We start from the raw sequence: 16,087 nt of genomic DNA, 5'->3' as shown, positions 1-16,087 counted from the left end.
TGTAGGGTCATTTCCAGTGTTGAAAAGATCACCTTGAGTCTGTTCAAAGACAGTTCAAGATGGGGTAAAGAGTTCATTTCCATATTCAAACTATAAAGATTAAATATTATGATTATAATATTTGCTACATCCAATAAATCGATGATTAACTAAAAGTGCTTGTTTTTCAGCGCTTATCGACACAGCTCTAAATGAACTGGAAACCTTAAAATTACCCCCCAAATAGTTGCAGAATTAACTCATGTTTTATTGTCAAATCAACATTAATTAGTCTTGATTCTCATTTTCAAATCATCTAAAAGATTTCTCTATCATGAAATGAAGGTGGCCCAACTTTACATTATCTATCCTGCGACTCATTGTTAGTACTGTAGAAGAGAATCTTTAGCTTCTTCTCAAGTCTACATACTTTCCCATCCTACTCCTTGCCCCCTCCCCCAATCTCCTTCATAACATTTAGGGCACACAGCTACAGGGCTAATGTCTGCTTTTTCAAAAGGCAACTGTGAGTTTATCTGGGAACGAGAGACAGAGGATGGGCAGAGAATTTCCTCTATTTTCCCTTCAGTCACCATGTCACAAATCCTGTAAGTCTCAAGGACAGAAAGAAAACTAAGAAGACTTTGGAGGTCTGCATTCCTTGTACCAGAATTATACTTCTTTCCTTTTCAGTAGAGTTTGAAAGCCATCACTTTTTTTAAGCCCCTATATAGCTTAATAGTCTCCTAAATGGGCCATTTGGCTAAAGCCATTAAGTTTCTAATAGCACTGGCCTGACCACAGTAATAAAGACCTAATTACAACAGAAAGGTAAAGGTAACAAGGAAAACAATCTTTGATATCTTCAATGAAGGTCAAAATTCAACCTATAACTTTCAATGTTTTCCATAAAAGATTAAGTGGAGCAATTCAGTCTATTGCCATATTCTATCACCAATGACAGCAACCTGAATATATAGAAAAAGGGTGGCTCATATAACTAGCATTTAAAGAAAGAATTATTACAAAAGCAAAAATACGTGGTCTGTCTCAAAATTAAATCTATGGGGACAACAGCTGTTAAAGAAAATGACACTGACCATTTATCTGCTAAAACCCTTCAAAATAATTTCAGGTTCTGACATTGGACAGAATCATTAATTTTTTTATAAAAATAACCAACTGAATCCAAGCTTTACTAATATGGGTCAATGAAATGTAAGAGAATCACAAAGGCGAACCAGGCCTTGCACCATGTGCTTATTTGAGCAGGGGGAGAACACATAGCTCACTAGCAGCTCAAAGGTTGCTAAGTACTGCCTAATGACAGAAGATAGTTAAGATATGGGCCTTTGCAGGTAGTCATTTTTAGTCTAATTTAGAGTTCTCTCCAGAAAATTGGGAACTAAACATCTCATTGTGCCTTATTGTTTTATTATCTGATCCCATATAGCTCATATTATAGCTCAGGTAAAATGTTGGGGAATGAAAATGCCAATTGGTTGAGGTAATGGTTTATATAAGATAACCAGAGTTCTAAAAGCACTTCAATATTGTAAAGTAAAAGTGTACCAAGTAAAGCTAATACACACTTCACACTTGTTGAGCTTGCTCACCAGAACTGAACAGTAATTTACTTCACATAAGGACCCCTATTATCATCACACAAAGCCTTACTCATATTCATGATCTGCTGCAGCAAAGGTTTATCAAGCAACACCTAAACTTCAGAGTAACAACAAACTTAATATTAAAAAGTATTATACACAAATATAAATTATGTTTCTTGAAAGAGAGACCTTGTCCTTCATGGTATTTGGGGAGCAGAAAAAAGTGTATAGCTCATCACAAACATAGTTCAAGAGTCACTTGAAAGCCTACTGAACAAAGTAATATATTACATTTCTGTCAAGCTTCATGACTCTACTATCTGAGACATGAGAAAGCTAATGATAAAAATACCAACTAGATATCCTTCCACAGGATTATTTAGTATTTTTGATTTTATAGTGCCATAGTATATCTACTCTACAATACCAATGTTCTCTCATAAAAAACTCAAGAATTGAATTTTCAATACATTATCTCCTAACATTAGTTTGAGTAATGTCATCATCTGCCTACTGGAAAATGATAGGAGAAAAGGCTTTTGTGACAAAGACCACTGTGAACTATACTTTCCCATACCATAAAAATGGTCAACTGTTGTTTGGGCCATGCAAAACTCTGATCAGCAGAAATTAAGCATGCGAATAGACCAATCTCTATTACACATTGATGAGGACGTCCCCAAACTAGAATATCTACACTGAAAGTGCCAATACAGAACAGTGGCAAATCAAGAGAGAAATCAAATATTAAAAGATCACTGCGGCACCAAGACTGACAGCCAGCCATGTGATGAGCCACCTCCGAGAAATACATGGTATAATGGAAATCTGAACACAAAATTTAACATTAAAAGTGCACCTGAATATTACCAACTAACTTTACAAAACCTACAATAAGGTAAAATATATATCTTTTGAAATATTCAGCAGCTTTCTGTATTTTTTTTTAAGATTTTTATTTTTTTCTGAGAGGCTCATGAAATTTAAAAGGGACCACTATCTAATTTCAACCATGCTTCACAAAACAATAATGGCTATTTTATATTGCAGTTACCAATGTAATGCAATTAGTGCTTTAAAATAATCTACACTCAAAAAGGAAAAAAAGAGAGAGAGAGAGAGAGAGAGAGAGAGAGAGAGAGACCGACCGACCTTTGGAGGAAATATGCTTATTCAAAAGCTTCTTGGAAAAGAAAATTTACCTGAATATCAAGTCATGACTGATCTCACGTGTAATGTTTAAAAGCTTCACAGACATGAATATTACAATCTTCAGGTCTCAGGACTTTTAATCTGAGAAAGTTTAGAGTTTGGTTTGTTTTTAAATTCACTTTCTAACCAAAACAAATAATAGAAGTACTCAAATTTTCACTATTTACAAGTCTCAGCCTACAATCTGAAATGACACAATACAAGTTCTCTTATTTAAACTGCAGCATTAAAGGGTAGGCACACCATTCTTCTGCTGCTCGATTGTCATCCACTGAAACACACATAGAAAATATTTATGTTAGTAAAATGATCACTCCATGTACACTACAATGACAAAATTTACATAACTCAACTCATACATCACTTTATAGACTACCACACAGGATTAAACCTCTCTGAACAGTAAAACTACAAAAGTTGAACTTTTAGGGCCAGATTTTTAAATGGGCCTTTAATGATGCCTTTCTGAGAGGGGATAAAAGCAAGCACAAATTAATTGCTCAAAGGACCCTTTTGCAGGAATTCGGGCTACCGAATACCCCCAAACATCAGGCAAAAAGGTACCATGGCTGCAATTAATTGTGTGTAACAAATTACTGAGTGTGGAACAAAGGAGGCATTCCTTCACAAGCTTAGCCCTTTGCTTTCAGCAAACTTTCTACAACTTCCTTCAACTGCAGATGAAAACCATATATTTCATAAAATATTTTTATTGCAACTTCTAGCTAGGCTAGAAAATATTGCAGAGTCACATACTGCTCTGAACCCAAGCTGCTTTTTCTGTTGAGAAGACCAGAAAGCTAAGAGGAAACAGGCTCAGTCATCCACAGATTAAACTGCTACACAAAATAACCAAACCAAAAGAGAAACCCAAGCCCAGGCTATGTCAAGAATGAGCAGTGCATGTATTTTAATAACAGCAATGGTGTGCCTAACCTTTGAAGAAATAGGTTGCTGAGGAAAAACTATCCTTAACCTAATTAACTGCTCCAAAGTTGCCAGGCAAAAATTTATGCTTTGGGAATATCTGGACCTACTTCTCTTCAACTCTTAGTATCCATCTGAAATCATTGGCCTCAATTTAATGCTCCAAGTTTTACTTTATTTTATACAAAAATTCCAATGACTTTTTGCTTATTTTTGGTTAAGCATTTAGAAGGGCCTGACCACCTTTCTCAGCAGATTAGATTAGATGGGTGTGTGTGGCATGGATTTTGTTTTTACACCGAGAGTAACTTTAATTTGGTCAAAAGTCAAAATTAAATTTTATGGGCTTTATTTATCAGTTATTCTTGCAAAAAAATTGTAGGAAATAAATACTATGAATTTCACTACTATAATTTGAAAAGCCCATCTCAAAAAAAAGCTTAGATGCTCTTCAAGGAGTGCTTATATAAACATGATCTGAAAAGTCCTGAATTGTGTGCTAAACAACCATGAAAATCAGCGAAATATCAGGAAAAGTTAAAAAGGGGATAGAATGCAGGATGCCGGAGAAGGAGAAGGAGAAGGAGAAGGAGAAGAAGAAGAATTGAAAGCAACAAATTAAATAAAAACTAAAATACAACCCCTCTCCCCTTGTACTAGTACCTGGATTAGTTAAAAAAGAAATTCTGAGCTTGATTGCTGATTGGATTATCATTAGATGTCAAATGCAACCTAAATCATATTAGGTTGCCTTGGGTTTTTTTTTTTTTTTTTTCTCACCACAAACATGGATCCTTCATTCATGTGGATATTTGGGCAGACTACTGAGGCTGTAAAATCTAGATACCACTTTTGCAGTATTGTAATTACTTAAACACACTTTCCTCACTTCTCCCTTTCCCCAATAAACAGATTTTGAATATATTAAACTAGTTGCTGCAATGACATCCAGTTGTTAGTTAGCACATGATCAATCTGTAAAAGGTTTTAAGAATACAAAGAAACTGTTAAAATGAGGCATCCTCTATTGTTTTATGTAATGTACCCTGACTGCTCCTGAGTAAGAACGGAGCTCGTCCTCCATGAGATAAGGCTATATCCTCACTTGTTGGTGAGACCAAATTCTACCCTTAGAAAATCCCAAAGAAAATTACAGCAAAGGTAGTGTTACAAAGGAATTAACCGAAGCATTTCTGAAGGTAGTGTGTGCACATTTTCCACCTCCTTTCCCTCTGGGTGAGCACTAAACAGATTGCTGATTTGTTAAGTAAATTTAATAGTGAGAACAAAATCATAAAATGTAAATTGACCTAAATAATTACATTGAATAACCAAATTTCTAAAATTCGAAGGTTCATTGTTCTTAGGATATTTTTCTTTAATCTTTCAATTAGTTGAAATGCAGAAGAGAAACATGAATGATTTTATAAGATGGCTTTCTAATTTGTAATGATAAAGCTCCCAGTTTGACAGAGGTGGTTTCTAAAAGGGGGCTTTTTTATCTTTTTTTTTTTTAAATAAAGGCAAATAGAACTTAAGAGGAAAAAAAAAGAAAGAAAAGAAAAGAAAAGAAAAGAAAAGAAAAGAAAAGAAAAGAGAAAAGAAAAGAAAAGAAAAGAAAAGAAAAGAAAAGAAAAGAAAAGAAAAGAAAAGAAAAGAAAGAAAGAAAGAAAGAAAGAAAGAAAGAAAGAAAGAAAGAAAAAAAGAAAAGCATGCAGGCTCTACAGGCAAGGAGTCCACTTCCATGTATCTGTTCTCTGTGAGGTAACTCAATTCTCTTTTGTAGAGAAACATGCAAAAAGGCCAAACAATATCCCGAGCCATACTGCACATGAAAATTTTAAAATATGCAACATTCAGAATGCACCTTTCACCTCTGTACACACAAGTCAATGCAAAATCTGCAAAGAAACAAGTGTCACAGTAAATGAAGTCAGGTGCAAGCAATGATAGCTGAACAATGCAGTAGTGCTCACCCAGTTTGTACAGTAATTGGCACTCTACAGTATTCCTACTCATTTTTTGATTCATTTGCACTTTGTGCTGCCTCTCCCTGGGGATCTAATTCAATCTTTACAGAAACATCTGGCCCCTCCGACCTCATTAATTTCATCTTTTTCTTTGGAGGGTTTTTCAAAGTGCCCAGCCTCTCCTTTACTTTGTACTCCAGTGTACTGTGGGGAATCCCATAAATACTCTGAGCTTTGGAAACACTCATTTTTCCACTCATAACCACTGAGATTGCTTCCTCCAGTATCTCACTGTTGTACTGTCTGTAACGCCCTCTTTTCTTCCGAGGCTGCTTGGAGCCAGGGTCTCCTTCTTGATCCGATGTGGGATATGGCTGTCCAGAGGTAGACTGCTCAGCATCTGAGCCCCAAGAATCGGGTCCAGCATCTAACATGCTTTTTCTATTTTGTTTTGGAAGAATAGCCCTTAACTTTTTACTAAGCGCGCTCTCCGTTTGTGAACCCATTACCAAAGAGCTATAGCTGTACTGATCACCAGTGCGAGACTCCCAAGAAAGATCCATTCCTCGAACTTGTGGTATCTTTAAATCTACAGGAGATGCATGGCTCCCATCCTTTTTTCCATCTTGTTTTGCTTGAAGTGCCATTTTTGGAAAGGCAGAGTTTTCTGCAAGAAAAGGAAGGTCACTGATGTTGCTGAGTGCACCATTTCCCCTGAACTTCATACGGCTGAGGTTGAACTCATAATGTGGTTTTGCCCAAGAGGCTTCCCTGGATAATATTAAGTGTTGTCCATGATTCTGTAATCCAGATGGCCCAAGGCTGGCAGCTGTGGACAATTGGTTTCTGCTCAGTAGCTCTTCACTAATCTGCAGGGATCGAGCCAATGGAACTTTGAGTGATGTGGAGTGTCCAAAACCTTCCCTGGTTCCATCCTGTAAGCTTCTTGGAGGTACCCCATCACCACTCCGAAGTCCGTCTGGGCGGTACTGGCTGGGTCTCCCAGGTCGCCTAATTGGATGGAAGGAAACTGATGTGAGCAGGACTTGCACAGGTAGGGAGGGATGGGTGAGGGGACCACTCCTTTATTAGAAGGCCTTGCTTGGGTAACATCACTTTGTGTTATTTATTTATTTTTCTCTAAAATTAAAAAAAAAAAATGGTCTCGGCAGTTAGTTTTAAAACTTGTTCACAAAAAAAGAAAAAGGAAAAAAGAAAAAAAAAACAGTAGCTTTTTGGGCAAAGAAAAATTAAACCTGTCAGCTGGTCTCTGGTTGGGTTCACAAATTTTCGGAGAAAAAGTTTCGCGCAACTGTCTGAAAATAGCACCTTAAATTATTAATTACAAAGTAATCATCAAGTCTCCATAGATCTACACAGAATTGTGTTACCAATGTGACGTTACCACTAAACAAGTACAGTAATAAAAGAGTAAGCCAAATTATTTATTTTAATGCAACATATTCAACATTCATGACAACCAGCTATAAAACTGGAACCATTTACAGTGGTGGAACCCATAGATAATTGCTCATTTATCCCACAAACAAGCTGATGTTCATTATCAAAAACCAAACAAGTTCAAATAACATTTCTTATTTTGCTTGGGAAAAAAAGATGGCTACCAGCCCCAAGGGTGGGAACCCAAACCAAAACACCCATTGCATTATAACTTACCACTTCTTCATTTTAAAAACTATTAGCTGCAGACACATGAGTACCACTAATTTTCCATTTGAAATAATTCAATCTTTAAAGAAACTGCCCTTTATTTTCCCCAAACTTTGTTTCTTAAATTCTACTCAAAATACTGTCAAAGGTATATAAACAATTTGTAGTAGTTCTTTAGTTAGAAGTGTCTCTTCTTAAAGTATCAAACGTCAATTTTGAAATTTTAAGTGGATAGCTTTCAAATAATGTTTAAAAAGTCAACTACTAACACAAAGCTAATTCGTAAGGTTTCCATTTTCACAATAAAGATTATCAAAGATAAAACTGGCAACTGGGAAAGCATGCCAGGGGAATAATTACATTTAGTAGGCACAAAATGAAACTCTGAAGAAATAATGATAAACCAACTATGTTCTCCAAAAGTCTACTCTGTGCTGTTATCAGTAAAAAACATAATAAATATAACGAATAATATTCAACTAAAAGATGGGCAGGCTTGTCGGTGCTTTTGTCGTCCAGAAAATGATACCACATAAAAAACACTTTCTTTCCATTCAGAGGGATAAACACAGCAACTTCAACCATATCATACATGGACTTGGTGGCCAAGTTTAAAGGAAATTGTAAGCAAGGGACTCATTTATGCAAACCACACTTAGGCTTCTCCTACATGTGTCCTTAAATTACACAATTCAAGTTTTCTGATATATAAATGGGACCCAATGACTTGGGACCACAGTAACTTGTATCTAATATAAACTATAGTGAAAAGGGGCTTAAGGAAAAAGATTAGTAAATTATGCAAACTGCATTAAATCAATGTTACTTTTAGACTGAATAAAGGAGAGAAAAAGGAAAATGATGGAATTTTAGAGAAAATAAAGGCAGCATTTTAGAAGTCAGTAAAGGAATCTTTCAATCTGAAGGAAACTAAAAGTTGAAAAAGGTTAGTCCATTTAGTGTGTACTTATTCCTTTAACATCTAAACAACTTCCTTCTGTTGGTATTCTAAAAGTTAAATAAACCTACATATTAACTAATTTAACTTGCCAAAGTTACTTTTCATATATGAAGCTGATTTTTGGTTACAACACAATTTTATGGAAATTCTTCCCAAATACGGTATTTAAATGTCTTTATTGATACCTGACTTTTCTAAATTGTTTCTATGTACATGTAGAGGGAGAATTAAGACAATTCTTAACACTATAAAATTAGGTGGTCAGAAAATTCATTTTAATCTGCTAAGAGTTATCAAAGCTGAACATGTAATAATGTCTTGGTAGCATAAGATGGTTATCCCAACATCTACAGTCTTAACCACTTAAAAAACAAAAAATACATACAATTACATTTTCTGAACTGCCACACAGAGTTAAAACTGCAGTTCAAATCAACAAATGAAACAAAACCAAAAACAAACAAGAAAAAAATGAACAGCCCCCACATACCAGCACACTCCATTAGAAATACCAAGTTAAGTACTGGAGCCCAACTTTCATTCAACAACTTCATCACACATAATACTGCTTTTACATCTGAACTCTGGAATTATTTAGGTTGGGTTTCCCACTCCCAAACACTCAACAACAAAAAGTCCAAAGACATTCTTGCCGTATTTTCATTCATTCACTGTATGTACTAAACTGGCAAAACTTATCTACACTAGTCAATTCTGGAGTTCACAGATTGTGCTTTTACTGGAGTGGTGGACTAAGTAATTTACTAAAGGCCCACTTATAAGACAGTTACTCTGAAGACTTAATTTTTAAAACATATAAAGGAGACTGCACCAATCTTTGATGAACTGTCCCCTATAAAACTGTGGAAGGCTACAAATATTTTCCCTTACCCGTTCCCTTGAGTACTGGAGCAACCTGGAGAATGGCTCAGGGAAGTGCTGCCAGCACATGGACTTTTCTTAGTGGAGAGATCAAGTACACCGTCTGTAGAGACACAAACACCTGAAAATATTAAAAACTAGGAACAAATGTGAACTGAATAGACTAAAAATGACAAAGCAATATAGGCCTAATCAACCAAGCAGATTCACCAGCCATATATGAGTTATGAAGTCAATTTGTTAATAGAATCAGGATTATTTTCCTTCCTAAAGTGATATACACTTACCAAAGCTTGTTATAGCTATTATCTCCAAGAGTTAAGTATTTTATTAATAGGGCAAAAGAAAAGGTATGGCATATCACTGAAGATGTTAGGATATAGTGAGATATTAGAAGTTGCAGTTTACACAGTATGAAGTTTTGCAATAGAACTACAGACTCCATTTTCCAAATTTATCTTTATCAAAGCATGTGAGTTTTTAATGCCACATCATACAAATTTAAAACCAAATTCCTCAAGAGCTAAGTCTACCTGAAACATTCAAAGTACACAAAAGTTGGATTTAGGAAATTTATATAACAAATCATTTTTAAATATGTTTATATGGTTAAATTACATGTATATAAAAGATAGTCTGTAAGATGAATCAGATGCTATTTATAATTTTCATATGTCCTAAGTACTCCTCAGACACATCTGCAAAAAACTGTGTATTTGGATTCAGTCTTTTAGAAATAAATCTGCAAAGTTTCAAAATTCCCTTCATGGTATCTATAAAGGCAGGGTTTTTCAATTAAGCTATTATAGGGACTCCTGGATGGCTCAGCGGTTGAGTGTCTGCCTTCAGCTCAGGGCGTGATCCTGCAGTCCCAGGATCGAGTCCTGCATCAGGCTCCCCATAGGGAGCCTGCTCCTCCCTCTGCCTGTGTCTCTGCCTCTCTCTCTCTGTGTCTCTCATGAATAAATAAATATTTTTAAAAATTAATAAGCTATTACAAACTGGTCAGCAATGTTTAAGGAAAGAAAGAAGAATGAAACAGTCTTGATACTGAAGACAGCCTAGACGTTTAGCCATTTTTTAAATTAATTAATTAATTAATTAATTAATTAATTAATTAATTTATTTATTTTTTACTGAAGCTGGACCAAATAACAAATTTGTTCTATTAGAACATAAAATTAGAAGACCTTCTTTTCCCACAAAGACTTTTTTCCCCTCATAGACATATCTAGAAATGCAAACTGATCATCTGGACAATTTTTAAAGCTGTCATTCTGTTCAAACTTAACAGAGCAAGCTGATATGCAATGCCTCTGGTTTTCAGTTGGTCAACAGACAGGATTTTTCTATCTAGTTATCCCCAATCCAGAACCTACATAGGACTTGTGGACTTTTCTCTGAAGACATTGTCACTCCTGGTTTCAGGCTGTTAGAAATAAATATGTGATTGAGTTTATAAATGAAAATCCCACACTCATGCAGAATAAGTGCTGTCCTTGAGTCACTAATATTTCTAAAAATATAACTGTAATCATATAGAACCAAGTGTCCTATTAGACACCTTAACCCAATTAGATATCTAACAAGCAAATACACTGCTTAAAATATTTCCAACCAGAGACACTATTATTTAAAGATTCCAAGTCTGTCTAATCAAACAGGCAATATATTTTAAGTCTACTTAAATATACTAAATATACAGTGATTCACTGAAAATACCTGAAAATTCATTTGGGAAATATCATTTTAAAAATTGTTTCACTTAAAGCCTATACACTATAATCCCATCATCTAGCTCAAAGTTCTCTTAACAAAAACATACCATCAGTACAACATATTTCTTAAGCACAGCACCAACTAGAAGTCATATTAGACTACACGGTATCTTTATATGCTAATCTCCATTATTAATACTTTAAAAACAACCTCTATGCTGTCATTCTCCTACTGCAAACCTGAAGTTTTTAATACAGTATTTAGAGCAAAGAGATTAAGGAAAGATACCAATCTTTGGTAGAGATAATCCTCAATAAAAAGAAAAAGCACAGAAAAGCACAATTTTGTTTTGGGTAACCAAAAGTAAAAGTACACTGATCAATGTGAGCATATATTAGGAAACCTCTCAGAATTCTGAGATTGAGACTATTCATTACCAGAAACAGGAAAAAAGCAAGAATTACTATTCAAAACTACATTTTTAATAAACTAAAAGCCAGTCTAACTGTAAATCCCTCTTAAATTAGTTAAAATAAGCAAAAGAAAGTCCTTTGAAAGAGGTTCTTTTACGAATTTAACTTTTTGCAAAATGAACATGTATTTCTCACCAATAAATCTACACATCTCACAGCTTTCTGCTCCTCTTATGAGCTCTCTATGACAAGGAACTCTCAGTAGAATAAACATCTCCAATTTACAATCTGTATTGGGTCAAACAATGGCAGGATTGAATGCTCACTTCATCTTTGTGAAATTAAAGGTAAAATGAGATCACAAAGCAACAAAAATATTTAATCTGAGTCAACTCTTCATAAATTCAAGAAATATGTGCTAAGCATAACTAACAACCTCCTAACATTTTCCCTTAATTAGGATCCTCACCAACAAATTAAAATTACCTTTTGAAGCTATTCTAAGGTTAGTTTATAATACAGCACATACATGTGTGGATGTGTTTGTGTATTAATAAAATACTGAATATACTGAACCACCAATGGTCTAATGTCTTCCTCATTATATCTAATCCTAGGAGTTTCTTTTTTAAAGATACAAACAATACAAATTCTTTCTTGACTTATAATTTCATTTGTAGAGTATAACTTCTATCTAATAAGACATTTTTATTTCTCAGGTGCTAATCCTGGAACACTGATGGATAGGGGGAAAACTTTTTCAAAGGGGTTTTAAAAACAATGAATATAGCAAAGCTTTGTAAAGTATAAAATACTTATATAAATATCAAGTAACTTAAAGATCAGTAACAACTATAACCACCTAACTTTCCTGGGTGGTAAATTAATCTAATGGTGACTATGAACTATTGATACATAAGGTAGCCATTTCATCTGTACTTCTCTATCACTGCAGAGTCAGGAATAATTTAAGAATCACATTAGTCTTTATCCTATTATTGTTACTGGTGCCCTATTTGCCAATAATTTTTTTTCTCCAAATTATTCTGATTGGACAGAGGAGACCTTAACATCAAACCATACCTTGTTCGCTAGGTTCTGACTGAGACTTTCTGACAGTAAGGTCCAGAGGTGAGTCTTGGTCAGCCATGAGAAGTTTGCTGAGCACAGGGTTCTGAGTAGTTGCAGCCGTGGGAGAGGTGGTGACTGGAGATGCTTTCGGCAGGCTTTGGTTCTTTGTGCTATTGGGCTGGCTGGGGTCCTGAGTAGAGCTATTTTTTGAGGTATATTCAGCAGCAAATTGTTGGATCATTCGCTGCATGATCTCACGGGCCACTAGGGGAATATTGGGGTCGGAGACCCGGGGACTGTCTGTAAACAAAGATTTATTTACTTTTAAATTGGGACAATGTACTAAAAAAAAAAAAAAAAAAAAAAAGACAGCTTTCAAGCAAACATAAAATTTCATTTTATTTTTTTCCTTACAATGCAATATCCTAAAAGTAGTATTCCATCTCAGAATTACATTTTTAATCTCTAAGCCTGAGTTGAAGTTTAAAAAAAATTTTTTTTCATGAAATCATTTATAAATACCACCCCCCTCAATATTATGGAATTAAATAAAGGGATAACAAATAGTATATCTTATGGGCAAGAATCACTTACCTGATACAGAATACATAAAACCCTTCTTTTATGAAATAATTACTCCTCTGTTTACCACTTATAGATCATATCTGGTTTCTCCTAGACCTTTCCTCATTTATCTCTTCCTAAATTGTTGAAGGATGGATTACTTAGTTCATGAGTGCTTAATTTACCTTCTGTTAAAGGCTGAAAGCATATCAAAATTATAAAAGATATTTAATATAAGATCCATGATAGACTGAGGCAATAGCCTCCCATTTTCAGGCTCATTAGAATTACTTTGAGGGCTTGTAAAAACAGATTGCTGTGTCCCAAACCCAGAGTCACTCATTCAGCAGTTTTAGGGTGAGTTCAAGGACTATCATTTCTATTAAGTTTCTAGATGGAACTGGACAAGGCACAATTTTAGAACCCCTAGGCTAGGAGTTTAAATGCCAAAAATCAAAAGCTTAAGTCCATGTATTTTCCATGAGTTCTTTAAATACACTCTACCAATCATTAAACAGCTAGGGAAGTAATGAACACTTATCAATTTTGAATCATTGTTAATTTTAAAACATATGAATTCATTAACTCATAGAACTTTCAGCACTGGAAGGGATCTTGAAGGTCAAATGGGGAAAATGTTTGGTATAAATATATCATCACATCTCTACTGTTACCATACTCTCTGGGAGACTAAGTTTCTCAAGAGCAAAGATTATGTTCGTTTACCTCTGTACACTCAGCACCTAATCTTGCTTGGTATAAAGTATTCATTCATATTAGTTGACTAATAAATGGGTCAGTTAAATCAATTAATCATCTTCAAATAGTTGTTTTTCTTTAGACAAATGAGCTTAATGTATCTAAAGAATAAGTGGCCTCGGGACACCCGGGTGGCTCAGTGGTCTAGTGCCTGCCTTCAGCCTGGAGCGTGATCCTGGAGTCCTGGGATCGAGTCCCACATTGGGCTCCCTGCATGGAGCCTGCTTCTCCCTCTGCTTGTGTCTCTGCCTCTCTGTGTGTCTCTAATGAATAGATAAATAAAATCTTAAAAAAAAAAAAAAAGAATATAAGTGGCCTCTTCAAATCTGTATAGATCCCTGATTAAAACTCTCCCCCTGGGCAGCCCTGGTGGCGCAGCGGTTTAGCGCCCCCTGCAGCCTGGGGTGTGGTCCTGGAGACAGGGGATCGAGTCCCACATGGGGCTCCCTGCATGGAGCCTGCTTCTCTCTCCGCCTGTGTCTCTGCCTCTCTCTTCGCTCTCTCTGAATGAATGAATAAATAAATCTTTAAAAAAAAAAAAAAAAAAAACTCTCCCCCTGATCTTAATGTTTCACCGGTGACCTTTACTTCCCACAATACTTCAGAGGTTTTAGAAGACAGTTCTCAGAAACCTGAGTTTCCTTGGTTTTTTAAAGATTAACTATAGAAGGTAAATTACTTTATCCTTAATACAGTTGGAGCTGGAAGGGAATTAGGTTGATTTATAAATTTAGAGAAAAACTGAGTCATTACACAAAATCTAAAATCTCCACAACACACACACATCATCATCATCATCATCATCATCATCATCATCAACACCTCATGGGACCCCTAAGAATATTTTTTTTCCCTGAAAGACAACATTCAATACTAGAAGATAGTCTAAAGTCAGAATATTTAATTCTTTGAAGTTTAATAAGTTTTGCTCTATCGATTGTTATATTTCTGTTCTACTAAAAAGTATTTCTAACCTCCCATTTCTTCTCTATAAAGAGTATGCTAGATGGTTAAAAGAATTAAGGTGTTTAATTAGGTAAGGTTCAGAAATTATTGCAATCACTGACAAGTTCCTCAAATGTTTTAATAAACATTTCAGCCACACTGCTTTTTTTAAGTCTCTCTACCCACTGAATATTCTTATTAATATTCATTTAACTTTCCACTTAAGATCCATCCTCCAGGGATCCCTGGGTGGCGCAGCGGTTTAACGCCTGCCTTTGGCCCAGGGCGTGATCCTGGAGACCCAGGATCAAATCCCACGTCGGGCTGCCGGTGCATGGAGCCTGCTTCTCCTTCTGCCTATGTCTCTGCCTCTCTCTCTCTCTCTGTGACTATCATAAATAATAAATAAAAAAAAAGGAGCAACTGGCTCTTTAAAAAAAAATAAAGAAAGAAAGAAAGAAAGAAAAAAGAAAGATCCATCCTCCAAATGAGAGACTATATAATTTCAAGTTTTAATGTATCAGTGTATCTTCTTATCCACAGCAACACATAAAGATACAAGTTTCCAAACAGGAAGTGAAATGAATTTATGAGATCTGTGTTTAATTAGATTCCTAAATATAATTAAAGGGATTTGTGAAGAGCCAGAGATTTTAGGATAAAGACTATAAATTGCTACCTCTGAGCTTTAAATGCCTGCAGTCTATCTTGCCTCTTTTTTGAATAAAGAACATAATCATAAAACAATTCATATTCATTCATATATTAATGACATCTGTGCCTTTTAAATTTCTGCATCTTTTGAAAGGTTTCCTGAACACATTTCATTCTTTCACTTACTTAAAACATAACTTCTATAAACCATGCCTTGGGGAACATTCACAATAGAGTCAAATAAAAACAAAAAATCCAATCAAAATTAAAACTACAGGAAAACATGTAAATGGTACATCACCAGCCACTTGGGTGTTTTAAAAATGCAAATCTGGGGCTCCTGGGTGCCTCAATCATCTGATTATCTGACTCGGTTTCAGCTCAGGCTGTGATCTCAGGGTCATGGGATTGAGCCTTGTGTGAGGCTCCATGCTCAGCGTTGAGTCGGCTTGGGATTCTCTCCTCCTTTTCTCTCTCCGAGTGCCCCCTTCCCCACCCTCCCCACTCTCACGCATTCTCTTTCAAATAAAATAAAATCTTAATAAAATAAAATAAATATGCAAATCTAACTTTCAGAAAAGGGTCAAATCTTCTAACACAAGTGAATAGTCAAGCTTAAAAAGTATAATAATGACACAGTTGTAGAAGGTATACTGTTCCTAAGCTGAAATTCATTATAGAGTCCATACCACAAAGCCTACTTTTATTGCAACTATGTTCCTACTTAGTTTATAGAACCTTTTCATATGC

The 16,087-nt window shown here is 35.3% G+C and overlaps 1 protein-coding gene across 8 annotated transcripts in view; it reads right to left on the bottom strand.

Moving 5' to 3' along the window:
- LCOR (ligand dependent nuclear receptor corepressor) overlaps positions 1-16,087 on the bottom strand; it is a 142,823-nt gene that overhangs the window by 24,310 nt on the left and 102,426 nt on the right. For 4 of the 8 annotated variants that reach the window (XM_025991308.2, XM_072739661.1, XM_072739660.1 and 1 more), the window contains 3 exons: positions 12,428-12,715; positions 9,222-9,315; positions 224-6,709 (listed from right to left, as the gene is read on the bottom strand). In XM_025991308.2, coding sequence (XP_025847093.1) covers positions 5,740-6,709; positions 9,222-9,315; positions 12,428-12,665 — 1,302 coding nt within the window. In that variant the 5' untranslated portion in view covers positions 12,666-12,715 and the 3' untranslated portion in view covers positions 224-5,739. Of the gene's footprint in view, positions 1-223; positions 6,710-9,221; positions 9,316-12,427; positions 12,716-16,087 lie in introns of those variants that run through there. The other 4 variants (XM_025991278.2, XM_025991296.2, XM_025991287.2 and 1 more) reach the window with 1 other exon arrangement.

The sequence above is a fragment of the Vulpes vulpes genome, chromosome 15, assembly GCF_048418805.1.
Source record: "Vulpes vulpes isolate BD-2025 chromosome 15, VulVul3, whole genome shotgun sequence".
Taxonomy (NCBI): Eukaryota; Metazoa; Chordata; class Mammalia; order Carnivora; family Canidae; genus Vulpes; species Vulpes vulpes.
Note: the sequence above shows the minus strand (reverse complement) of the source record. Positions and strands in the feature narration are given on the sequence as shown.